We start from the raw sequence: 27,903 nt of genomic DNA on the forward strand, positions 1-27,903 counted from the left end.
TGACTGGATAATAATAATAATATATTCCTTTATTCATCCCACACCGGGGAAATTTACATGATAGCACGCAACAAATGCTTTATACTGTGTACACTTGACAATAAACTAAAGTAAACTAAACTTTAATGACTGTAATACTAAGTGAGGATAACAGTGCAAAACTGGAGTCCATCGTGCAACCAAAGACACAGTCCATAGTAGAATGTAGTTGCAGTGTTTATGACCCTTAGTTGAGTTCAGCTTAGTTGTTTGTCAAGTGTACTGAGGTACAGTGAAAAGCTTTGTTGATGGTTGCTGGGAAGAAGCTGTTCTTGAACCTGGAGGACAGGGCTTTCCAATTGTAGCAGTGGGATGTTGGGAAGGTGCGGGGAAGATTTACAAGGACATTGCCAGGACTCGAGGGACTGAGCTACAGGGAGAACTTGGACAGGTTAGGACTTTATTCCTTAGTGCAGGAGGATGAGGGCGATCTTAGAGGTATATAAAATCAGGAGGGGAAAATATAGAGTGAATGCACAGTCTTTTTACCCAGAGTAGGGGAATCAAGAACCAGAGGACATTGGTTTAGGGTGAAAGGGCAAAGATTTAATAGGAACATGAGGGGCATCTTTTTCACTCAGAGCACAGTGAGTGTTTGGAACGAGCTGCCAGAGGAGGTAGATGATGCAGGTACCATAGCAACATTTAAAAGACATTTGGACAGGTACAAAAGATACAGGTACAGGTAGGAAAGATTGAGGGATACGGGTCAAACACAGGCAGGTGGGGCTATTGTCAATGGGGCACCTTGGTTGGCATGGTTACGTTGGGCTGTAGGGTCTGTTTCCATGCTGTATGACTCTGACATTAGGGGGATGTGGATCCTTGATGCCTGTTTGGGGCAGAGCTTCTTGCAGATCCCTTTGGTGGTGGGGAGGTCAGTAGCTGTGATGGGCCGGGTAATGTCTACCATTCTGTATTCTTTGTTCCTGGGGCTTTGGGTTCCTGAACCAGGTCATGATGCAACCGTGTCAGGATGCGCTTCACTCTATACTTGCAGACGTTCAATAAAGTATTTAGCAACATACCAAATCTCCTCAATGTTCTTAGGGAATGGAGGCATGAATGAGCGTTGTTGTTGATTGCATTAAAGTGCTGGGTTCAGGACAGATCTTCAGAGGCTGGACTGTCTTCGGAGGCTTCGGCTCAGGCCGCGTGGATGCCGACATAGGGAGCTCCGGCAGCGGCAGCGGCAGCATCTTTGCCCGCCCCGGATCACGGGGCTTGGGTCGGCCCGCCGCGGACCTTTCACCGTCCGGCGCCGCCTGGAAAGTGGCAACTTCAACAGCCTGACCGTGGGAGAAGACAGCAGGGGAAGAGAAATGACATTCTGGCCTTCCATCACAGTGAGGAGGGGACTGGAGGAGACTCACTGTGATGGATGTTACTTTTTGTTTTGTGGTTTGGGTTGTGTAATTTGCTTATTTTATTGCTCTATTGTTGGACTGTGGGTGACGAAAACTCGGCCAAAAGACCTGATTTTTGGATGACAAATAAAGGTAATTCTGATTCTGATTCTGAATTCTGATTCAGAGATGGCATGCCCAGGAATCGACAGCTGGGATTTGAGTAATGAATCTGTGTGTTAATGACATTGTATGTTGATGTTTGTTTAAAGTGCCTACGCCAATCCCTCAGTTTGGGAAGCTTACATGGGGTCCGTGTTGGTTGGAGAAGGAATGTCCAGCACCATCAGAAGAATCAGGACCCACCCCAACTACAGCGTCCCGAAGAAATTCACCAATGACATTGCTGTGTTGGAGCTGTCCTCACCTCTCATCTTCAATGACTTCATTCAGCCCATCTGCCTCCCGCCCAGCAGCAAGGTCTTCCCACCTGGGCAACGATGCACAATCACAGGGTGGGGAACACTTGCCTTCGAAGGTTAGATTTTCCTATTCTGTCAGTGTATAATTCTACTGTTCTAAATGCAATTCAAACCCTTAATCTGTGGAACTGATGCGCTACAATGCTGAGAACTATATTCTGCACTCTTTATCTTCCCGTTTTCTCTCTGTGTTGTACTTGAGTTTGACTTGATTGTATTTGTGTGGCATTATCTGATCTGATTGGGGGTAGCATGCAAAGCTTTTCACTGTACCTCTGTACACGTGACAATAATAAACCCAAATCCCACTTGCTGTTCTGGTGCTTTAAGTAGTTGTTAGCTGCACCTGAATCACATTGACAGTATTATAATATAATCTTGAAACATCCAGGGCAATGAGCTCATCGGCAAACGTGCATCCTGAACAATGATTCATTGTTGATCTCTGGGCTTGTGCAAGAAGTAACTCGGGGTCAGGCAGCATCTCTGGAGAGAAGGAATGGGTGACGTTTTGGGTCGAAGTCTGAAGAAGGGTCTCGATCTGAAACATCACCCATTCCTTCTATCCACAGATGCTGCCTGACCCGCTGAGTTACTCCAGCACTCTGTGAAACGTCACCTATCCATGTTCTCCACAGATGCTGCCTGACCCACTGAGTTACTCCAGCACTCTGTGAAACGTCACCTATCCATGTTCTCCACAGATGCTGCCTGACCCGCTGAGTTACTCCAGCACTCTGTGAAACGTCACCTATCCACATTCTCCACAGATGCTGCCTGACCCGCTGAGTTACTCCAGCACTCTGTGAAACGTCACCTATCCATGTTCTCCACAGATGCTGCCTGACCCGCTGAGTTACTCCAGCACTCTGTGTCTATCTTCCTTTGACCTACAAGTCCACACTGCATGCTATATCTCAGATAATGAGGTATGAGAAAGACTGGGCGAAGGAACGTACACTGAATGTTTGTTCCTCTGGCCCAGTGGGATTAACGGAAGGATATTTGTACAAGAGCAATGCTGCCTGCGATCAGCAGAGTTGGTTTATAGACACAAAAAGCTGGAGTAACTCAAAGAGTAGACAATAGACAATAGACAATAGTCTGACATCAGTGGTGGGGAACATGCTGGAGTCAATTATAAAAGACGAAATTGCGGAGCATTTGGATAGTAGTAACAGGATCGTTCCGAGTCAGCATGGATTTACGAATGGGGAAATCATGCTTGACTAATCTACTGGAATTTTTTGAGGATGTAACTAAGAAAATGGACAAGGGAGAGCCGGTGGATGTGGTGTACCTCGACTTTCAGAAAGTCTTCGACATGGTCCCACATAGGAGATTAGTGGGCAAAATTAGAGCACATGGTATTGGGGGTAGGGTACTGACATGGATAGAAAATTGGTTGACAGACAGAAAGCAAAGAGCGGGGATAATTGGGTCCCTTTCAGAATGGCAAGCAGCGACTAGTGGGGTACCGCAAGGCTCGGTGCTGGGACCGCAGCTATTTACAATATACTGTAGTGAGTCCAAAACGAGCGTTATTATTCAAAAGACTTTATTCATAGCAAAAACCGTAACAAGGCGCTGGTACTTACTTTGGACACCACTACTTAACTGCTTACATAATCTAATCTAATCTCTTGAGTTTGGCGCCAGACACAACTATACCTCGCGCTCCCGCATCCTGTGACTCGTTAGCCCAACCGAGGGTTTGAGACCCCCCCGCTAATCCGTATGTCCCTACATGACCCCCCCCAGAACCCTCGAAACCGTACCTCACGGGTGCCCGGACCTCCCTCCCGGAACGCGTACGGAGTGGGGAAACCGATACCGCCAATGTGACGGGAGGCGGGGAGGTCGCCGCCGCCGGAGGCGATGGAGGGGCCACGGGAGCGGAGGGAGTAGGTGACGGAGAGCGCTTGATCGGCAACGGGGGCCCGGGCCCAACCATAGGCGGCGGGGGGCCGAGAGGTGGCAAACAGGGCGCTGCTGGCGGAACCAGGGGGGCGGCCATTGGCTGGCCCCTGCGCGGCGGCTGGGCCACCGACACGGGGAGGTCCTGGTCCAAATGGGCCGGCTTGAGCCGGGATACGGAAACGAGTGACAGCCCCTCTCTTAAGTACCTGAAACGGGCCCTGATAAACCGGCCGAAGAGGGGGGCGGTGGGAATTTTTCCGCAGGAACACGAAATCACAGTCCCGCAAGTCCGACGGGACGTGGACCACTGTGCTTCCGTGCCTGGAGGTCGGGACTGGAGCCAGAGAACCCACCCGTGCCCGGAGGGAACCCAACACCGACGTAACGGGTGGTGGCAAGGCGGGGGCGGAAGGGAGGATGTCACCCGGCACCCGCAGGGGCGAACCGTAGACGAGCTCGGCCGTGGATGTGCCTAGCTCGGCCTTTGGGGCCATACGAATGCCGAGGAGGACCCAAGGCAGCTGGTCAGCCCAATCGTGGCCGGTCAGTCGGGCACAGAGGGACGCCTTCAGCTGCCGATGGAAACGCTCCACCATCCCGTTGGATTGGGGATGGTAGGCGGTGGTCTGCTGTAAACGAGACCCATACAACTGTGCCAGCGCGGCCCAGAGGGAGGAGGTGAACTGGGCTCCCCGATCTGTGGTGATGATAGACAATAGACAATAGGTGCAGGAGGAGGCCATTCAGCCCTTCGAGCCAGCACCGCCATTCAATGCGATCATGGCTGATCACTCTCAATCAGTACCCCGTTCCTGCCTTCTCCCCATACCCCCTCACTCCGCTCTCCTTAAGAGCTCTATCCAGCTCTCTCTTGAAAGCATCCAACGAACTGGCCTCCACTGCCTTCTGAGGCAGAGAATTCCACACCTTCACCACCCTCTGACTGAAAAAGTTCTTCCTCATCTCCGTTCTAAATGGCCTACCCCTTATTCTTAAACTGTGGCCCCTTGTTCTGGACTCCCCCAACATTGGGAACATGTTATCTGCCTCTAATGTGTCCAATCCCCTAATTATCTTATATGTTTCAATAAGATCCCCCCTCATCCTTCTAAATTCCAGTGTATACAAGCCCAATCGCTCCAGCCTTTCAACATACGACAGTCCCGCCATTCCGGGAATTAACCTAGTGAACCTACGCTGCACGCCCTCCATAGCAAAACGGGCCACCCAATGCAGCGCCAGGGCCCGTGCACAGGAGGCCACCGAGGTGTCCGACAATAGGAGCGCCTCCGGCCAACGTGTAAACCGATCCACCACCGTCAGGAGATGAGTATAACCCCTGGAATAGGGCAATGGACCCACCAAATCCACGTGGATGTGGAAAAAACGGACTGGGGGAACCTCGAAACTCTGGTATGGGGGCTGGACATGGCGATGAACTTTGGAGGTTTTGCACGGAATACAGGCCCGTGCCCAGGCCGCCACCTGCTTCCGCAGGCCATGCCAGACAAACCGGGCGGCCACCATGGCCGAAGTCGCCCTGATGGACGGATGTGCCAGGCCGTGAATGGCCTCAAAAACCTTACGCCGCAGGGCGGCAGGCACCACCGGGCGAGGGCGTGGAAGAGAAACGTCACACCACAACTTGGTACCTGTGGGGCCACACGCCACCTGCTCCAAACGCAGTCCCGAGGCTGTGGAGGCGTACACCTCGGCCGTTTTTTCCAGGCGCTGAGCCTCCGCTAGCTCCTGGAAATCCACCTGTCCTACCACGGCCACGGAGGGAATGGCCGGCCGGGACAGGGCATCAGCAACAGTATTAAGCCTACCCGCAATATGACAGACATCGGTGGTAAACTCCGAAATCAGGGTGAGGTGCCGCTGCTGGCGAGCTGACCACGGATCAGAAACCTTAGCAAAAGCGAATGTCAGAGGTTTGTGATCCGTGTAGGCCACGAAAGAACGGCCTTCCAAAAAATAACGGAAGTGGCGGACTGCTAAATAGAGGGCCAGGAGTTCCCTATTAAACGCACTATATTTGAGCTCGGCTCGCGAGAGCTGCCGGCTGAAAAACGCCAGGGGCTGCCATTGGCCTTCGACCTGCTGTTCCAAAACCCCACCCACCGCCACGTCTGAGGCGTCCACCGTCAGCGCCGTGGGGGCGGAGGAGCGCGGGTGCACCAGCATGGTGGCGTTGGCGAGGGCCTGATTGACCGCGACAAAAGCCGTCTCTGCAGATGCGGACCATACCAACTCAGCGGGGTTACTCGCGAGGCATAGAAAAAGGGGGCGCATGACCCGAGCTGCTGCAGGCAGGAACCGGTGATAAAAGTTCACCATGCCCACGAATTCCTGCAATCCCTTGATGGTAGTAGGACGTGGAAAAGAGCGGACCGCCTCCACCTTGGCTGGCAAAGGGGTGGCTCCGGCCGATGTAACCCGGTGACCCAAAAAATCTACCACCGACAGGCCGAATTGGCATTTGTACGGCCCCAAAGGCCGAGTTAGGCACATCCTCGGCCGAGCTCGTCTACGGTTCGCCCCTGCGGGTACCAGGTGACATCGGCCGGAGCCACCCCTTTGCCAGCCAAGGTGGAGGCGGTCCGCTCTTTTCCACGTCCTACTACCATCAAGGGATTGCAGGTATTCGTAGGCATGGTGAACTTTTATCACCGGTTCGTGCCTGCAGCAGCTCGGGCCATGCGCCCCCTTTTTCTATGCCTCGCGGGTAACCCCGCCGAGTTGGTATGGTCCGCATCTGCAGAGACGGCTTTTGTCGCGGTCAAACAGGCCCTCGCCAACACCACCGTGCTGGTGCACCCGCGCTCCTCCGCCCCCACGGCGCTGACGGTGGACGCCTCAGACGTGGCGATGGGTGGGGTTTTGGAGCAGCAGGTCGAAGGTCACCAATGTAGTGAGTCCAAAACGAGCGTTATTATTCAAAAGACTTTATTCAGCAAAAACCGTAACAAGGCGCTGGTACTTACTTTGGACACCACTACTTAACTGCTTACATAATCTAAGCACTACTTAGATTACATAATCTAATCTAATCTCTTGAGTTTGGCGCCAGACACAACTATACCTCGCGCTCCCGCATCCCGTGACTCGTTAGCCCAACCGAGGGTTTGAGACCCCCCCGCTAATCCGTATGTCCCTACAATACATCAATGACTTGGATGAAGGGATTAAAAGTACCATTAGCAAATTTGCAGATGATACAAAGCTGGGTGGCAGTGTGAGCTGTGAGGAAGATGCTATGAGGTTGCAGGGTGACTTGGACAGGTTGTGTGAGTGGGCGGTTGCTTGGCAGATGCAGTTTAATGTGGATAAGTGTGAGGTTATCAACTTTGGTGGTAAGAATAAGAAGGCAGATTATTATCTGAATGGTGTCAAATTAGGAAAAGGGGACGTACAACGAGATCTGGGTGTCCTAGTGCATCAGTCACTGAAAGGAAGCATGCAGGTACAGCAGGCAGTGAAGAAAGCCAATGGAATGTTGGCCTTCATAACAAGAGGAGTTGAGTATAGGAGCAAAGAGGTCCTTCTGCAGTTGTACATGGCCCTAGTGAGACCGCACCTGGAGTACTGTGTGCAGTTTTGGTCTCCAAATTTGAGGAAGGATATTCTTGCTATTGAGGGCATGCAGCGTAGGTTTACTAGGTTAATTCCCGGAATGGCGGGACTGTCGTATGTTGAAATACTGGACCGACTAGGCTTGTATACACTGGAATTTAGAAGGATGAGAGGGGATCTTATTGAAACATATAAGATTATTAAGGGGTTGGACACGTTAGAGGCAGGAAACATGTTCCCAATGTTGGGAGAGTCCAGAACCAGGGGCCACAGTTTAAGAATAAGGGGTAGGCCATTTAGAACGGAGATGAGGAAAAACCTTTTCAGTCAGAGAGTTGTGAATCTGTGGAATTCTCTGCCAAAGAAAGCAGTGGAGGCCAAGTCTCAGAATGCATTCAAAAGAGAGCTAGATAGAGCTCTTAAGAATAGCGGAGTCAGGGGGTATGGGGAGAAGGCAGGAACGGGGTACTGATTGTGAATGATCAGCCATGATCACATTGAATAGCGGTGCTGGCTCGAAGGGCCGAATGGCCTACTCCTACACCTATTGTCTTTAGTCTATTGTCTAAACGACCTCCTCTGGCAGCTTGTTCCATACACCCACCACCCTTTGTAGGGGGGAGAAAAAAGTTGCCGCGGGTTCCCATTAAATCTCCCCCCCCCCCCCCCCCCCCCGACCCCACCCCCACACCTATTTTTCTTGATTCCCCGCTCTGGGTTAAAGACCATGATTTACCTATCTGTTCCTCATGATTTTGTTCACCTCCATAGATCACCCCCAGACTTCGGTGCTTCAAGGTACAGAGTCCACGGCTACTGAATAGAGTCTCGCTGGTTCAACCTCTCCCTGTAGCTTGAGTCCTCAAGTCCCCTGAGGAGGGCGAGGTGTTGGTGCACCTTGACTGTCACATTGATGTGGTTGGTCCATGACATATCATTGGTAATTAACGCCAGGGAACTTGAAGCTTTCAACCATTTCCACTTCAGCACATTGCTGGTACTTGGGGCATCTGCTCCACCAGGCTCCCTGATCTTGGGGCATCTGCTCCACCAGGCTCCCTGATCTTGGGGCATGTAGTCCACCAGGCTCCCTGATCTTGGGGCATCTGCTCCACCAGGCTCTCTGATCTTGGGGCATCTGTTCCACCAGGCTCCCTGATCTTGGGGCATGTAGTCCACCAGGCTCCCTGATCTTGGGGCATCTGCTCCACCAGGCTCCCTGATCTTGGGGCATGTAGTCCACCAGGCTCCCTGATCTTGGGGCATCTGCTCCACCAGGCTCCCTGATCTTGGGGCATGTAGTCCACCAGGCTCCCTGATCTTGGGGCATCTGCTCCACCAGGCTCTCTGATCTTGGGGCATCTGTTCCACCAGGCTCCCTGATCTTGGGGCATCTGTTCCACCAGGCTCCCTGATCTTGGGGCATCTGCTCCACCAGGCTCTCTGATCTTGGGGCATCTGTTCCACCAGGCTCCCTGATCTTGGGGCATGTAGTCCACCAGGCTCCCTGATCTTGGGGCATGTACTCCACAACGCTCCCTGATGCCAACCCAGGGCAAGATGTCTGATATTGGCAGCAGGGCAGGAGTGATCAGTCCACATTCAGCTGCATGCATGAGTGAACTGTTGGCTCATGTGTTTTCCAGGGTCACTTGCCACAATCCTTCAGAAAGCAGTTGTGCATATCATCAGCAGCGACAAATGCAAGCATGTGTACAAAACCCTGATCACTGAGAATATGATCTGTGCTGGGATCATGGCAGGAGGAGTGGATGCCTGTCAGGTAACCTATTAACTATTCATGTTGCATTGAATTTGCTTATATTACTAATTATAGTCTTGTAGGATCAGAGCTGAAACAGACCATTCGGCCTGCCTTGTCCATGCTGGGTCCATATCCCATATATGCTGGGGCCCGTATCCCATATATGCTGGGGCCCGTATCCCATATATGCTGGGGCCCATATCCCACACACGCCGGGGCCATATCCCATATATGCCGGGGCCCGTATCCCATATATGCTGGGTCCATATCCCATATATGCCGGGGCCCGTATCCCATATATGCTGGGGTCATTCCCATATATGCCGAGGCCCATATCCCATATATGCCGGAGCCCATATCCCACACACACCGGGGCCATATCCCACATATGCTGGGCCCGTATCCCATATATGCAGGGGCCCGTATCCCATATATGCCGGGGCTTGTATCCCTCCACCTTCCTCTCGACGTATCTGTCCAAATATCTTTGAAAAGTCTGACTTGTATCCACTTCTATCATTGCTCTGCAGCTCATTCCAGATGTAAACTATCCTCTGGGTGAAAACGTTGTGCCCAAGGTCTCTTTCTCCTCTCACCTTAAGCCTGTTTCCTCTGTGTTTTAGAATCGTCCACCCTGGGGGGAGGGGGGGGGGGGGGGGTTGGGGGAGACTGAGTGTTCATTTTACTAATGCCCCTCATGCTCTTGTTCACCTCGATTTGTGGAATGCATCAGGGATGGATCTTGGAGCAAATGGGTGTTTTAATATTTGGCCATGTGTGTTGAAGCATTTACGAGGTGTTGTGGGAGATGAGTAGCAGGAAATAGTCCAAACTACCCAGAGGATAGTTTACATCTGGAATTCTCTGCCTCAGAAGGCAGTGGAGGCCAATTCTCTGAATGCATTCAAGAGAGAGCTGGATAGAGCTCTTAAGGATAGTGGAGTCGGGGGGTATGGGGAGAAGGCAGGAATGGGGTACAGATTGAGAATGATCAGCCATGATCACATTGAATGGCGGTGCTGGCTCAAAGGGCCGAATGGCCTCCTCCTGCACCTATTGTCTATTGTCTAAATGCAACTTGACGGTGAACGAGGCAGGACCATGAGAGGAAATGCAATGGGAGAAAGGTGAAGTAGTGCGAACTGGATGCAACATAAGCTGAGAGACGTGTTAGCAGGTGAACTGTGGAGATCTTCATTAGGCTGGGGACTGTGGCACGGGGTGGGGGAGAGGCGGGGATCGTGGAGGAGGAGGGAGATGGGACTGAGGGGAGAGAGAGAGAGAGAGAAGACTACAGGTGCAGGGTGTGGAGATGGGACTGTGATGAGAACCAGAAGAACCAGAGCCAAAGACTGAACAACTTGTGAAAGGGAGAACATAGATTTTGAATGAAATCTTGTGTGAAACATCAAACAGATGCCAAGTGCTTCCATGGGATTCCTAAATAGAACAACGCTGGCCTCAGTGTGGCATCTGGAGGCTGATGGGTGGCAAATGGTTACATCAACACTTGGCATCAGTTTTCACCGTGGAGGCAACGAGAAATATCCCAACATTGTTGGGAGGGTTAATCTCAAGTAAGGAGGGGCAGGGGGTAAAGGTGGACAATCACCAGGGCCAAGGGTCTGTGGGAAAGGCCGTTGCAGTGAGTGGTTGGAATGTATTCACTAAAGTTTAGAAAGATGAGAGGGGATCTTATAGAGACGTATAAAATTATAAAAGGACTGGACAAGCTAGATGCAGGATAAATGTTCCCAATGTTGGGGGAGTCCAGAACCAGGAGCCACAGTCTAAGAATAAAGGGGAGGCCATTTAAAACTGAGGTGAGAAGGAACTTTTTCACCCAGAGAGTTGTGAATTTGTGGAATTCTCTGCCACAGAGGGCAGTGGAGGCGAATTCACTGGATGGATTTAAGAGAGAGTTAGATAGAGCTTTAGGGGCTACTGAAATCAAGGGATATGGGGAGAAGGCAGGCACGGGTTACTGATTGTGGATGATCAGCCGTGATCACAACGAATGGCGGTGCTGTCTCAAGGGGCTGAATGTCCTCCACCTCGTGCCAGCACCGCCATTCATTGTGATCATGGCTGATCATCCACAATCACCTATTTTCTATGTTTCTATTTTTCCCCAACTTGCTCGGTTCCAGGATGGTGCCAGAAGATTGGTCAAAGACCAGCATGGGTGTGCAAACAGGGAGAAGACAGCAACAGGGATTACAGGATCATTAGCTTAACATCTACTCTTGAGAAGATGCTGGAGTTAATACTCAGAGGGAATAATTAATGAGTTATGAAGCAATCATTCATCAAACCTGGTCAACAGGTTTTGATCACGGGTGAATCATGCTTTACGCCTGCAGTCTTTGAGGATGTGACAGGCAGAGTTGGTGGAGGAGATTTCCAAAAGCCAATGATAAGGTTCCACACGATGCTGATGCTTATTGGACAAAGTGTATTAGCATGAACTGAAAAGTGGCTAGTGCCTAGTGTGCAGTGAATGGAAGGTGTTGTACCCGCGTACAACAACAGAACCACATTGGCCACTCTGCAGTCCTCTGGGACCTCACCCCTGGCCAGAGAGAACAAAGATCCTCGTCAAAACCCCTGCAACCTCTGCTCTTGCCTCCCTCAATAATCTGGCATCGATTCCATCAGGCCCTGGGGATTTACCACCACTTAAGGCTCTTTCATGAGCTTTAGCACCACCCCACCCTGATCTCAAAATGCTCCAGTGCACTTGTATTCTCCTGCTTCCTCTGACTTCAAGAATCGATTCCCTCCTTTATTATATCATATCATATATCATATATATACAGTGCGGAAACAGGCCTTTTCGGCCCACCAAGTCCGCGCCGCCCAGCGATCCCCGCACATTAACACAATCCTACACACACTAGGGACAATTTTTTACATTTTACCCAGTCAATTAACCTACATACCTGCACGTCTTTGGAGTGTGGGAGGAAACCGAAGATCTCGGAGAAAACCCACGCAGGTCACGGGGAGAACGTACAAACTCCTTACAGTACAGCACCTGTAGTCAGGATCGAACCTGAGTCTCCGGCGCTGCATTCGCTGTAAAGCAGCAACTCTACCGCTGCGCTACCATGCCGCCCTTTGTGGAGCCCGACTCTCACTGGTCACCCTCTTATTTTTAACGTACATATAACGTACATATAACGTACATATAACATACATACAATGTGCATACAATGTGCATACAATGTGCATGCAATGTGCATGCAATGTGCATGTAATAATGATAAAACTGGTTAGTGTTTGCATGGAATTTCTCTCTTTCTGTGGTGACTGTTCCATTGTCAGGGCCACCACACATAGAGTAACGTACTAGGTGATTTATTAGCAACATTACTTCAGCGCCACAGTGCAGTAATTATCTAGAGTTGCTATCTCACAGCGCCAGTGACCTGGGTTTGATCCTCACTACGGGTGCTGTCTGTATGGAGTTTGCACGTTCTCCCTGTGACTGTGTGGGTTTTCTCTGGGTGCTCCAGTTTCCTCCCACACTCCAGAGACGTGCAGGTTTGTGGATTAATTTGGCTTTGGTTAAAAGTGTGTGTAGGATAGTGCAGTGTATGGGATTGCTGGTCGACATGGATTGGTGGGCCAGAGGGTCTGTTTCCGTGCTGTATCTCGAAGGGCCGAATGGCCTACTCCTGCACCTATTGTCTATTGTCTATCTCTAAACTGAACTAATCATTGTCTTCCTCATCTTTTGCAGGGTGACTCAGGAGGTCCATTGGTGTGCAGAGATCCTGATAAGACTTGGTTTCTTGCTGGAATCGTGAGCTATGGGATTAAATGTGCGAGTCCCAACATACCAGGAGTGTATTCACGTGTGACATCCCTGCGAGACTGGGTGAAGCAGGAAACCGGCGTATAGATGGGACACCTTGATGGGACACCTTGATGGGACACCTTGATGGGACACCTTGGCAATCGCAACATGCTCCTTTCACTCCTAGTGCACGAACACGTTATTTCTAAAATCTATTCCTAGCGTTGCAATGACGCCACTAATGTAGTTTTTATCTCCATGGAATCCGCAAGTTTGCAGATGGCTTTGTTTTGGTGCAACATTGGTGACAGTGTAATGAGGTCATTGGTTTGTGAGTAGAAGTTCCAGATGCAGACACCTCCACGTTTTATCACATGTGGGTTATCACATGTGGGCTTCTCCGGGACTCTAGAATAGGTCCACACAACTAGCATTATATTTAGGGTTAGGGTTAAGGACAACTCTAGTTAGCTGCTGTTTAATTTAAGTAGTGTGTGTTTTGATATAAATTCCTGAATTGTTTACATGGCTCCTCTGAGCTGATTCAACACTTTTTGTACCAGGTTTGATGTTTCAATGCACGGGGGGATATTGTGTGGGCCAAGGACAGCTCCAGACATCCTTGAGTGCTGGCCTTGGCTATTTGGATCCCAGTTCTGCTTTACAGTTTAATGCAAAGATAGTTTAGCCACCAGTCGGTTTGGCTTTGGGTAGTCGGGGATTGGGAATACTCTGCATCAATGAAAAGAAATGAAGAGAGACCTCTGACAGCTGACCCATGCCATATCACCAGTCATGTATTATTACACTGCTAATTATTCATTTATAGTAAAAGAAGACTTTAAAAATTGTCAAGTGTTTAATTGTCACATGTTCTAACAATGAAAAAATGAAATTCTTTCTTGCAGCAGCTTCACTCAATACTTGCTCGCATCATCATCATCATCATCAAATAAACATCATCGCCATCATCATCACCATTACCATCATCATCAAATCATCACCATCATCATCAAACAAGCACCGTCACCGTCACTATTACCATCACCGTCATCATCAAATCAGTGTTCAAGAGCCTGATGGTTGCTGGGAAGAAGCTGTTCTTGAACCTGGAGGTCATGGTTTTCAGGCTTTGTACCTTCTTCCCGATGGTAGTAGTGAGATGAGAGAGTGGTCAGGGTCGTGTGGGTCCTTGATGATGCTGGCTGCCATTTTGAGGCAGTGCCTCCTGTAGATCCCTTTGTGGGAAGGTTGGTACCCGTGATGGACTGGGCAGTGTCCACCTCTATCTGTAGATTCCTTAATTCCTGGGTGTTTGAGTGGCTGAACCAGGCTGTGATGAAACAAGTCAATGTGCAGATCTTCAGAGAAGTGCATTTCGAGGAATATTGCCAAACCCAATACTAAATGTGCAATTACTTTGTTAAGTGGCAAATGCCTTGTCAGCATGAAATACAAAGTGTGAACTGCGTTTCGCAAGGTTGTCGGCAAGGATTTATTTTTGTATTTTGTTACATTGATAACACACAAGTGAAATATGACTGAGGGGGATTTTCTTAATTGGGTGGAAAATGTGGTGGATAAATGAACAAATGGCAGCGTCAGAGGCAAGGTGGTGAAATCTTAAATCATAGGGGCAGAATTAGGCCATTCGGCCCATCACGGCCCATTCCAACGTTCAATCATGGCTGATCTGTCTTTCCCTCTCAACCCCATTCTCCTGCCTTCTCTCCATTACCTTTACCACCCTTTCCAATCAAGAATCTGTCAATCTCCACTTTAAAAAACCCAATGATTTGGCCTCCACAACTGTTTCAAGATTCAAGATTCAGTTTATTGTCACATGCACCAATTAAGGTGAAGTGACCATACAGCCATACGAAGTAAAAAGCAACAAGACACACAAAGTCAAATTTAACTTAGACATCCACCACAGCGGCCTCTACATTCCTCACTGTGATGGAAGGTAATAAAGTTCAATCACCTTCCTCTTTGTTCACCCGCGGTCGGGGCTGTGGAACAATCTGCAGTCGCCGCTGCCGACGATCCGATATCCGAGCCCTCATTTCAGGATGATCAAAACTCCCCACATCGGGACGGTTGAAACATTCTCCGAGTCATGGAGCTCCCGAGTCGGCCTCTTCTTACCAGAAACCGCGTGCTTCACGGTGTTAGAATCCACAGGCCCCGCGGTTGGAGCTCTCCACAGCCGATCCCCGGCAAGGGATCGCAGCTCCATGATGTTAAAGTCCCGCGGCTTGGAGCGCCGGACCTGTCTCCAGGAAAGGCCGCACCAGTCCACGATGTTAGGCCGCAGTGAGGACGGAGATACGACATGGAGAAAAATGGCATCTCTGTCAAGGTAAGAGATTGAAAAAAAGTTTCCCCCAATTGCCCCTCCCCCCACATAAAACAAACCAAGAAACACTAAAACATACTTTAACACAAACTAAAAATAACAAAAACAGTAGAAGGACAGACAGACTGTTGGCGAGGCAGCCATTGCTGGTGGCGCCACATGATGGAATCTGTGGCAATGAATTCCACAGATTCACCACTCTCTGGCTAAACCAATTCCTCCTTGTCTCCTTTCTTAACGTATATTCTTTTACTGTATTCTGAGGCTGTGCCCTCTGGTCCTAGACTCTCCCACTAGTGGAAACATCCTCCACATCCACTCTATCCAGGCCGCTCACTATTGGGTATGTTTCAATGAGGTCTCCTCTCATGTTAAACCTCTGAGTACAGGCCCAGTGTCATGAAGCTTTACCTGTGCCCAGCTGCGCTGGTCGCTGAGGCAGTGTTGAACTTAATTTGGGGGTAAGACATGTCAGTTGAGGGGAGGGTGAACAGCCAGTTGTCGTGGTGCACATTGGCAGCAACGATATAGGTAAAAAACGGGATGAGGTCCTACAAGGTGAATTTAGGGAGCGAGGAGATAAACTTATAAGTAGGACCTCAAAGGTAATAATCTCTGGATTACTACCAGTGCCACGTGCTAGTCAGAGTAGAAATAGGAGGATATTTCAGATGAATACGTGGCTTGAAAAATGGTGCAAGGGGGAGGGATTCAAATTTCTAGGACATTGGAACCAGTTCTGGGGGAGGTGCGACCAGTACAAACAGGACGGTCTGCACCTGAGCTGGAATGGAACCAATGTCCTTGGGGGAGTGTTTGCTAGTGCTGTCGGGGAGGATTTAAACTAATATGGCAGGGGGATGGGAGCATGAGCAGAGAGACAGAGGGGTGTAAAATGAGGGTAGAAACAATAGGTAACAAGGTGAAAAGTAAAAGTGGCAGGCAGACAAATCCAGGGGAAAAATCAAAAAGGGCCACTTTTCAACATAATTGTATAAGGGGTAAGAGTGTTGTAAAAACAAGCCTGAAGGCTTTGTGTCTCAATGCAAGGAGCATTTGTAATAAGGTGGATGAGTTGAATGTTCAGATTGTTATTAATGAATATGATATAGTTGGGATTACGGAGACATGGCTCCAGGGTGACCAAGGCTGGGAGCTCAACATCCAGGGATATTCAATATTCAGGAGGGATAGACAGAAAGGAAAAGGAGGTGGGGTAGTGTTGCTGGTTAGAGAGGAGATTAACGCAATAGAAAGGAAGGACATTAGCTTGGAGGATGTGGAATTGATATGGGTAGAGCTGCGAAACACTAAGGGGCAGAAAACGCTAGTGGGAGTTGTGTACAGGCCACCTAACAGCAGTAGTAGAGTTGGGGATGGCATCAAACAGGAAATTAGAAATGCGTGCAACAAAGGTAAAACAGTTATAATGGGTGACTTCAATCTACATATAGATTGGGTGAACCAAATTGGCAGAGGTGCTGAGGAAGAGGATTTCTTGGAATGTATACGGGATAGTTTTCTAAACCAACATGTAGAGGAACCAATGAGAGAGCAGGCTATTCTAGACTGGGTATTGAGTAATGAGGAAGGGTTAGTTAGCAGTCTTGATGTGCGTGGCCCCTTGGGCAAGAGTGATCATAATATGGTTGAGTTCTTCATTAGGATGGAGAGTGACTTAGTTAATTCAGAAACAACGGTTCTGAACTTAAAGAAAGGTAACTTTGAGGGCATGAGACGTGAATTGGCCAAGATAGACTGGCAATTGATTCTTAAAGGGTTGACGGTGGATATGCAATGGAAGGCATTTAAAGACCGCATGGATGAACTACAACAAGTGTTCATCCCAGTTTGGCAAAAGAATAAATCAGGGAAGGTAGTGCATCCGTGGCTAACAAGGGAGATTAGGGATAGTATCAAATCAAAAGATGAAGCGTACAAATTAGCAAGAAAAAGCAGCCTACCAGAGGACTGGGAGAAATTCAGAGTCCAGCAGAGGAGGACAAAGAGCTTAATTAGGAAAGGGAAAATAGGTTATGAAAGAAAACTGGCAGGGAACGTAAAAAGTGACTGCAAAAGCTTTTATAGATATGTGAAGAGAAAAAGATTAGTTAAAACAAATGTAGGTCCCTTGCAGTCAGAAACAGGTGAATTGATCATGGGGAACAAGGACATGGCAGACCAATTGAATAACTACTTTGGTTCTGTCTTCACTAAGGAAGACATAAATAATCTGCCGGAAATAGCAGGGCACCGGGGGTCTAATGAGATGGAGGAACTGAGGGAAATCCAAGTTAGTCAGGAAGTGGTGTTAGGTAAATTGAATGGATTAAAGGCCGATAAATCCCCAGGGCCAGATAGGCTGCATCCCAGAGTGCTTAAGGAGGTAGCCCCAGAAATAGTCGATGCATTAGTGATAATTTTTCAAAACTCTTTAGATTCTGGAGTAGTTCCTGAGGATTGGAGGGTAGCTAATGTAACCCCACTTTTTAAAAAGGGAGGGAGAGAGAAAATGGGGAATTATAGACCAGTTAGTCTAACATCGGTAGTGGGGAAAATGCTAGAGTCGGTTATTAAAGATGGGATAGCAGCACATTTGGAAAGTGGTGAAATCATTGGACAAAGTCAGCATGGATTTATGAAAGGCAAATCATGTCTGACGAATCTTATAGAATTTTTCGAGGATGTAACTAGTAGAGTGGATAAGGGAGAACCAGTGGATGTGTTATATCTGGACTTTCAGAAGGCTTTCAACAAGGTCCCACATAAGAGATTAGTATGCAAACTTAAAGCACACAGTATTGTGGGTTCAGTATTGATGTGGATAGAGAACTGGCTGGCAGACAGGAAGCAAAGAGTAGGAATAAACGGGTCCTTTTCAGAATGGCAGGCAGTGACTAGTGGGGTACCGCAAGGCTCAGTGCAGCGACCCCAGCTATTTACAATATATATTAATGATTTGGACGAGGGAATTGAATGCAACATCTCCAAGTTTGCGGATGACACGAAGCTGGGGGGCAGTGTTAGCTGTGAGGAGGATGCTAGGAGGCTGCAAGGTGACTTGGATAGGTTAGGTGAGTGGGCAAATGCATGGCAGATGCAGTATAATGTGGATAAATGTGAGGTTATCCACTTTGGTGGCAAGAACAGGAAAGCAGACTATTACCTGAATGGTGGCCGATTAGAAGGGGAGATGCAACGAGACCTGGGTGTCGTGGTACACCAGTCATTGAAAGTAGGCATGCAGGTGCAGCAGGCAGTGAAGAAAGGGAATGGTATGTTGGCATTCATAGCGAGGGGATTTGAGTATAGGAGCAGGGAGGGTCTGCTGCAGTTGTACAGGGCATTGGTGAGACCACACCTGGAGTATTGCGTACAGTTTTAGTCTCCTAATCTGAGGAAAGACATTCTTGCCATAGAGGGAGTACAGAGAAGGTTCACCAGATTGATTCCTGGGATGGCAGGACTTTCATATGAAGAAAGATTGGATAGACTCGGCTTGTACTCGCTGGAATTTAGAAGATTGAGGGGGGATCTTATAGAAACTTACAAAATTCTTAAGGGGTTGGACAGGCTAGATGCAGGAAGATTGTTCCCGATGTTGGGGAAGTCCAGAACAAGGGGTCACAGTTTAAGGATAAGGGGGAAGTCTTTTAGGACCAAGATGAGAAAGTTTTTTTCACACAGAGTGGTGAATCTGTGGAATTCTCTGCATAGAAGATAGTTGAGGCCAGTTCATTGGCTATATTTAAAAGGGAGTTAGATGTGGCCCTTGTGGCTAAAGGGATCAGGGGGTACGGAGAGAAGGCAGGTACGGGATACTGAGTTGGATGATGAGCCATGATCATATTGAATGGCAGTGCAGGCTCGAAGGGCCGAATGGCCTCCTCCTGCACCTATTTTCTATGTTTCTATGAATGCTTCCCCTCACCTTGGCAACCGCGGATGTGTTGGAACCAACTTTCATTCCAGTTGATAAGGATGGCTCAACGAGCCCAGCCATACCCACTGCTTCCGTTTCTTCCCACATCCCAAAGACGTACAGATTTGCTGGTTAATTGGCCTTTGAAAAATTGCTCCCAGTGCATAGGGAGCTTGTTTTGATTTATTATAGTCACTTGTACTGAGGTTCCAGTCAAAGAAAAGACTATTAATCAATACAATCAAGGTGTCCACAGTGGACAGGTGAAGGATACAGCATTTAGTGCAAGATAAACTTGCATTACCAGCCACTGTGTCGTTGGTGAGAGGACGGTTCAGTTACCCGATAACAGCCGGTAAGAAACAGTCCCTGAATCTGCAGGTGTGTGTTTTCACACTTCTGTACCTCTTCCCCGATGGGAGAAGAGGGAGTGGCCGGGGTGAGACTGGTCCTTGGTTATGCTGCTGGCCTTGCCGAGGCAATGCGAGGTGTAGATGGAGTCAATGGAAGGGATGTTGGTTTGTGTGATGGTCTGGGCTGCGTCCACAATTCTCTGCAGTTTACTGCGGTCTTTCACGGAGCTGTTCCCAAACCAAGCTGTGATACATCCTAGTAAAAAGCTTCCTACTATGTCTCTGCAGAAGTTGGTGAGATTTGTTGAGGACATGCCGAACCTCCTAAGCCTAAGATGTGGAAGTGGGATAACATAGATCTAGAGTGAATGGGTGATAGAAGGTCAGTGAGGACTTGATGGGCCGAAGGGCCTGCTTCCCTGCTGTCTCCAAACTAAACCTTAGCCTCTGCTCCATTCAGTCAATGATTTCACACCTTGCCGGGTTAAATTAGGAAGATCCCTAATATAGGCTGCATCACTCTTGAGTTTAGAAGATCAAGAGGTTTAAAATATTACCAGGCGTAAGTTGTGGGCTGTGGTGTGCTCCCATTGACAAGGGATTGAAGATGGGCAGCTCAGGACTAGGTTAGGGACCATTTCTTCATCTGTGACCAGTGGGGGTTTGAGCCTCCCCTGGCTGAGGATCCACAGCAGCTTGTTGTACTAATATGTTTGAGTTGGAATTTTAAGGATAAATATGGCCGTTGAGGGTTGAAGACTAGATCTGCTGTGAGTGAAGGGGGGGGGGCAATGCCTGAGGGATACATGTTCCTCCTGCTCCATTGTTCCAATCCCACAGCGTAGAAACAGGCCCTATAGCCCAACGTGCCCACACCAACCAACGTGCCCACATCAACCAACATACCCCAACGTGCCCACACCAACCAACATACCCCAACGTGCCCACACCAACCAACGTGCCCACACCAACCAACATGCCCACACCAACCAACGTGCCCACACCAACCAACATACCCCAACGTGCCCACACCAACCAATGTGCCCACACCAACCAACGTGCCCACATCAACCAACATACCCCAACGTGCCCACACCAACCAACATACCCCAACGTGCCCACACCAACCAACATGCCCACACCAACCAACGTGCCCACACCAACCAACATACCCCAACGTGCCCACACCAACCAATGTGCCCACACCAACCAACGTGCCCACATCAACCAACGTGCCCACACCAACCAATATACCCCAACATGCCCACACCAACCAACATGCCCACACCAACCAACATACCCCAACGTGCCCACACCAACCAACGTGCCCACACCAACCAACATGCCCACACCAACCAACATACCCCAACGTGCCCACACCAAACAATATACCCCAAAATTCCCACACCAACCAACGTGCCCACACCAACCAGCATACCCCAACGTGCCCACACCAACCAACATACCCCAACGTGCCCACACCAACCAACGTGCCCACACCAACCAACGTGCCCACACCAACCAACATGCCCACACCAACCAACATACCCCAATGTGCCCACACCAACCAACGTGCCCACACCAACCAACATACCCCAACGTGCCCACACCAACCAACGTGCCCACACCAACCAACATGCCCACACCAACCAACATACCCCAACGTGCCCACACCAAACAATATACCCCAACATGCCCACACCAACCAACGTGCCCACACCAACCAGCATACCCCAACGTGCCCACACCAACCAACATACCCCAACGTGCCCACACCAACCAACATACCCCAACATGCCCACACCAACCAACGTGCCCACACCAACCAGCATACTCCAACGTGCCCACACCAACCAACATACCCCAACGTGCCCACACCAACCAACGTGCCCACACCAACCAACGTGCCCACACCAACCAATGTGCCCACACCAACCAACGTGCCCACACCAACCAACATACCCCAACTTGCCCACACCAACCAACATACCCCAACGTGCCCACACCAACCAACGTGCCCACACCAGCCAACATACCCCAACATGCCCACACCAACCAACGTGCCCACACCAACCAACATACCCCAACGTGCCCACACCAACCAACATACCCCAACGTGCCCACACCAACCAACATACCCCAACGTGCCCACACCAACCAACATACCCCAACTTGCCCACACCAACTAACATTCCCCAACTTGCCCACACCAACCAACATGCCCACACCAACCAACATGCCCACACCAACCAACATACCCCAAAATGCCCACACCAACCAACATACCCCAACGTGCCCACACCAACCGACATACCCCAACATGCCCACACCAACCAACATACCCCAACATGCCCACACCAACCAACATACCCCAATGTGCCCACACCAACCAACATACTCCAACGTGCCCACACCAACCAACATACCCCAACGTGCCCACACCAACCAACATACCCCTTCTACACTAGTACCTCCTGCCTGCTTTTTGCCCATGTCTCTCAACCTGCCCTATTCATGTACCTGTCCACGTCAAATGTTGCGATAGTACCTGCCTCAACTGCCTCCTCTGGCAGCTTGATCATAAGATAGTTCATGTGATAGGAGTAAAATTAGGCCATTCATCCCATCAAGTCTACTCCACCATTCAATCATGGCTGATCTATCTCTCCCTCCGAACCCCATTCTCCTGCCTTCTCCCCATAACCCCTGACACCCGTACTAATCAAGAATTGATCTATCTCTGGCTTAAATATATCCACTGACGGCCTCCACTGCCGTCTGTGGCAAAGAATCCCACAGATTCACCACCCTCTGACGAAAGAAATTCCTCATCTCCCTCCTAAAAGAACGTCCTTTAATTCTGAGGCTGTGATCTCTAGTCCTAGACTCTCCCACTAGTGGAAACACCCTCTCCACATCCACTGTATCCAAGCCTTTCACTATTCTGCATATTTCAATGAGGTCCTCCCTCATCCTTCTAAACTCCAGCGAGTACAGGCCCAGTGCTGACAAACGCTCATCATAGGTTAACCCACTCATTCCTGGGATCATTTGTTGAGGACATGCTGAACTTCCTAAGCCTAAGATGTGGAAGTGGGATAACATAGATCTAGAGTAAATGGGTGATAGATGTTCAGTGAGGACTCAATGGGCCAAAGGGCCAAAACCTCCTCTGGACCCTCTCCAAAGCCAGTACATCCTTCCTCAGATATGGTGTCCAAAATTGCTTATAATATTCTAAATGTGGACCCACCAGCGCCTTATAAAGCCTCAGCATCACACACACCCCGTGACCATCGCGATATAGACCCCCAGCATCACACACACCCCTGTGACCAGCACCTTAGAGCCCCAGCATCACACACACCCCTGTGCCCAGCGCCTTGTACAGCCCCAGCATCACACACCCCCCTGTGACCATCGCGATATAGACCCCCAGCATTACACACACCCCTGTGACCAGCACCTTAGAGCCCCAGCATCACACACACCCCTGTGCCCAGCGCCTTGTACAGCCCCAGCATCACACACACCCCCGTGACCAGCACCTTAGAGCCCCAGCATCACACACACCCCGTGACCATCATGTTATAGAGCCCCAGCATCACACACCCCCTGTGACCAGCACCTTAGAACCCCAGCATCACACACCCCCCTGTGACCAGCATGTTATAGAGCCTCAGCATCACACACACCCCCGTGACCAGCACCTTAGAACCCCAGCATCACACACACCCCTGTAACCAGCACGTTATAGAGCCTCAGCATCACATCTCATTGATCCATAGATCCTCTCCTTGTGTGTAAAGAAAAAAGTTACCCCTCAAAAGTTACCATATTAAATCCCGCCCCCCCCCCTCCCCTTACCTAAAACCTATGTTCTCTGGTTATAGAGTCATACAGTGTGGAAACAGGCCCTTCGGCCCAATATGCCCACACCAGCCAACGTCCTAGCTATTCTAGTCCCACCTGCCCTGCAGGTTTGGTCCATTTCCTTCCAAACCTGCTTTATCCATTTACCTATCTAACAGCTTCTGAAATGTTGGGATAGTCCCTGCCTCAACAACCTCCTCTGGCAGCCTGTTCCACACACTCACCACCCTTCATGTGAAAAAATTACCCCTCAGATTCCTATTAAATGTTTTCCCCTTCACCTTAAACCTTTGTCCTCTGGTCCTCGATTCACCTACTCTGGACAAGAGACTCTGTGCATCTCCCCCCTCACCCCTCCCATCTTGGCTGCGCTCGTGGTGATGCGGGCTCATATCATATCATATCATATATCTACAGCCGGAAACAGGCCTTTTCTGCCCTCCAAGTCCGTGTCGCCCACACCCACTAGGGACAATTTTTACATTTACCCAGCCAATTAACCTACATACCTGTACGTCTTTGGAGTGTGGGAGGAAACCGAAGATCTCGGAGTAAACCCACGCAGGTCACGGGGAGAACGTACAAACTCCGTACAGTGCAGCACCCGTAGTCAGGATCGAACCTGTGTCTCCGGCGCTGCATTCGCTGTAAAGCAGCAACTCTACCGCTGCGCTACCGTGCCGCCCTACCCTCTACCCTCCTCTGTGGCCCCTCGCTGGGCACTGTGGTGTGGGCCCCTCTACCCTCTCTGTGGCCCCTCGCTGGGCACTGTGGTGTCCAGGCCCCTCTACCCTCTCTGTGGCCCCTCACTGGGCACTGTGGTGATGCGGGTCCCTCTACCCTCTCTGTGGCCCCTCGCTGGGCACTGTGGTGATGCGGGCCCCTCTACCCTCTCTGTGGCCCCTCGCTGGGATGTTGGGATCACGGGCCCCTCTACCCTCTCTGTGGCCCCTTGTTGGGCACTGTGGTGTCCGGGCCCCTCTACTCTCTCAGTGGCCCCTCGCTGGGCACTGTGGTGTCAGGGTCCCTCTACCCTCTCTGTGGCCCATCGCTGGGCACTGTGGTGATGCGGGCCCCTCTACCCTCTCAGTGGCCCCTCGCTGGCCGTTGGGCACTGTGGTGTCCGGGCCCCTCTACTCTTTCAGTGGCTCCTCGCTAGACGTTGGGCTCTGTGGTGTCTAGGCCCCTCTACCCTCTCTGTGGCCCCTCGTTGGGCAATGTGGTGATGCGGGTCCCTCTACTCTCTCAGTGGCCCCTCGCTGGGACGTTGGGATCACGGGCCCCTCTACCCTCTCTGTGGCCCCTCGCTGGGCACTGTGGTGATGCGGGCCCCTCTATCCTCTTAGTGGCCCCACGCTGGGACGTTGGGCTCCGTGGTGTCCGGGCCCCTCTACCCTCTCTGTGGCCCCACGCTGGGACATTGAGCTCCGTGGTGTCCGGGCCCCTCTACCCTCTCTGTGGCCCCACGCTGGGACATTGGGCTCCGTGGGTCCCTCTACCCTCTCCGTGGCCCCTCGCTGGGCACTGTGGTGTCCGGGCCCCTCTACTCTCTCAGTGGCCCCTCGCTGGGATGTTGGGATCACGGGCCCCTCTACTCTGTGGCCCCACGTGGGCACTGTGGTGATGCGGGCCCCTCTACCCTCTCTGTGGCCCCTCGCTGGGCACTGTGGTGTCCGGGCCCCTATACTCTTTCAGTGGCCCCTCGCTGGGACGTTGGGATCACGGGCCTGACACCCGTCTGCTGCTGGAATGGGTCGCTGATGCCTGGGATTCACACGGAGGGGCTGGACAGGCCTGGATTGTTTTCTCTGGAACTGGGGCTAGGAGGGACAGATAGATCATAATATTAAGGACATTCCAAAGAGATTCAGTCAGAGAGTTGTGAATCTGTGGAATTCTCTGCCTCAGAAGGCAGTGGTGGTCAATTCTCTGAATGCTTTCAAGAGAGAGCTAGATAGAGCTCTTAAGGATAGCGGAGTCAGGGGGTATGGGGAGAAGGCAGGAACGGGGTACTGATTGAGAATGATCAGCCATGATCACATTGAATGGCGGTGCTGGCTCAATGGGCCGAATGGCCTACTCCTGCACCTATTGTCTATTGAGATTTTATGTACATTTATGGAAAGAAACCAACGGTGGCACAGCAGTAGAGTTGCTGCCTCACAGCGCCAGAAACCTGGGTTTGAACCTGACTATGGGTGCTGTCTGTATGGAGTTTGTACGTTCTCCCCGTGACCCACATGGGTTTTCTCCGGGTGCTCCTGTTTCCTCCCACACTCCAAGGGCGTGCAGGTTCGTAGGGTAATTAGCTTCTGTGATTTGTCCCCAGTGTGCAAGATCGGGCTAGTGTATGCATGATCATTGGTCAGCATGGAGTCGATGGAGCTGTTTCCATGCTGTATCTCTAACGTCTAAACTCTAAGTGGCCATCTCTGTGTGTTGCCACATGAGATAGGCAAGGTCCTCAGTGAGTATTTCTCCTCTGATTTTACTATGGGGAAAGAGACATGAAGACTGGGGAACTTGGAACAGTTAAATGAAGTGTCTCGAGACCAGTCAGTATTACAGGGCAAGAGGTGCTGATGGTCGTGACCGTAATGAAGGTAGATAATCTCCTAGGCCTGATCAGATATATCCGACGACACTGGGAAACTATGGAGAAAATTGCAGGTGTGTTGGCTGAGATATACGAGTGGTCATTAGATACGGGTGAGGTGGCAGAGGGCACTGGGATGGATGATGTTGTGCCTCTATTAGATCGGGTTAGATCGGGTGAGGTGGCAGAGGGCACTAGGATGGATGATGTTGTGCCTCTATTTCAGAACGGCTGAAACAAAAGGCCATGAGAACCACAGGAGAATGAGGAGTGAATGAAGAAAGAAGAAGGGTCTCGACCCGAAACATCACCCATTCCTTCTCTCTAGAGATGCTGCCTGACCCGCTGAGTTACTCCAGCTACTCATGTCTACCTTCAGTTTAAACCAGTATCTGCAGTTCCTTCTTACACAAAGCCTTTCACACAGTGGTTGTCATTGGGAATGCACTTGCCGTGGTGGTGCTGGGGGCAGGGAAGGGAGAGAGAGGGTGGGCATGACCGCTCCGCCAAGGATCATTTCCACAGCAGACATGACCACGGCCGTGGCCTCCAAGTGAAGGTTCTGCATTTGATTTGGAGTTTGCATTTGCAACACTGGGGCACATCGCTTCCTGATGTGCAGGCTAATAACTGCAGACGCTGCTACAAATCAAAGGCATCACAAAAAGCTGGAGTAACTCAGCGGGTCAGGCTGCATCTCAGGAGAGAAGGACCCATTCCTTTCCTGAGGTGCTCCCTGACCCGCTGAGATCCTCCAACTTTTTGTGATACCGTAGCTTCCTGGTGATCAGAGCACATTCCAATGACACAACTTACCGCTCATGCAAAGGCGGTTCTGTGCGGGAAGCACTGATCAATGTAACACCAACATCTAATAATAACTCCACTCCTGCATTGTCAACAGTCAATCTATGCCCGATCCAAAACAATCGCTGCATTTAAGGTGTGACCTATTCATGAGAGATAGAACTCACAGATACACATAAGGAACTGGAAATTGCAGTCCAATGGCTTTGTGCTATTTCATTGCTCAAGCTGAATCATGTCCCATTCTACACACCCAACACACAGCACCCAGGAAACAGCTGCGAATGTGGACAATTCCTGGTGGTCCGAGGAACATCCCACCATCCTGGTCCTTGTGAGACCATGGCAGTCACAAAAATGTTTTTCACCAAATCCTTCCAAACTCCTAAACTCGGAATTACTAGCAACTTAGGTTTAGCTTTATTACTGTCATGTGTACTGATGTACAGGGAAAAGTTCAGTGTTGCATGCAGTCCCAAAAGATCACATATTACAATACGTACATGAGTCAGGATCAAGTACAATCAAGTCAAGCTTCAGTGTTGTGCCCCAGGGATTGGTGCTTGGTCCATTGCTGTTTGTGGTTTATATTAGCAATTTGGATGAGAACATTCAAGGCATGATAAGTATGTAGATGAAACTAAAGTGGGTGGTATTATGGACAGTGACGATGGTGATCAGCTAGGAAACTGCCCTACAGAATGGTTAACATAGAAAATTAGGTACAGAAGGAGGCCATTCGCCCCTTCGAGCCAGCACCGTCATTCATTGTGATTATGGCTGATCATCCAAAATCAGTATCCCGTTCCTGCTTTCTCCCCATACCCCTTGATTCCGTTACCCCTAAGAGCTAAATCTAATTCTCTTGAAAACATCAAGTGAATTGGCCTCCACTGCCTTTTGTGGCAGAGAATTCCACAGATTCACAATTCTCTGGGTGAATTTTTTTTTCCTCTTCTCAGTCCTAAATGGCCGACCCCTTATTCTTAAACTGTGACCCCTGGTTCTGGACTCCCCCAACATCGGGAACATTTTCTTCTGCATCTAACCTGTCCAATTCTTT

At 50.0% G+C, this 27,903-nt stretch overlaps 1 protein-coding gene across 1 annotated transcript in view; it reads left to right on the top strand.

The window, feature by feature from the left end:
• The window catches only part of LOC144592271 (transmembrane protease serine 9-like), a 91,450-nt gene that overhangs the window by 8,435 nt on the left and 55,112 nt on the right, over positions 1-27,903 (top strand). Inside the window, exons 4-8 of the mRNA XM_078396800.1 lie at positions 1,658-1,923; positions 9,010-9,146; positions 12,874-13,011; positions 13,153-13,261; positions 13,839-14,012. Coding sequence (XP_078252926.1) covers positions 1,658-1,923; positions 9,010-9,146; positions 12,874-13,011; positions 13,153-13,261; positions 13,839-14,012 — 824 coding nt within the window. The remainder of the gene's footprint in view (positions 1-1,657; positions 1,924-9,009; positions 9,147-12,873; positions 13,012-13,152; positions 13,262-13,838; positions 14,013-27,903) is intronic.

This window comes from Rhinoraja longicauda, chromosome 3 (genome assembly GCF_053455715.1).
Source record: "Rhinoraja longicauda isolate Sanriku21f chromosome 3, sRhiLon1.1, whole genome shotgun sequence".
Lineage (NCBI taxonomy): Eukaryota > Metazoa > Chordata > Chondrichthyes > Rajiformes > Arhynchobatidae > Rhinoraja > Rhinoraja longicauda.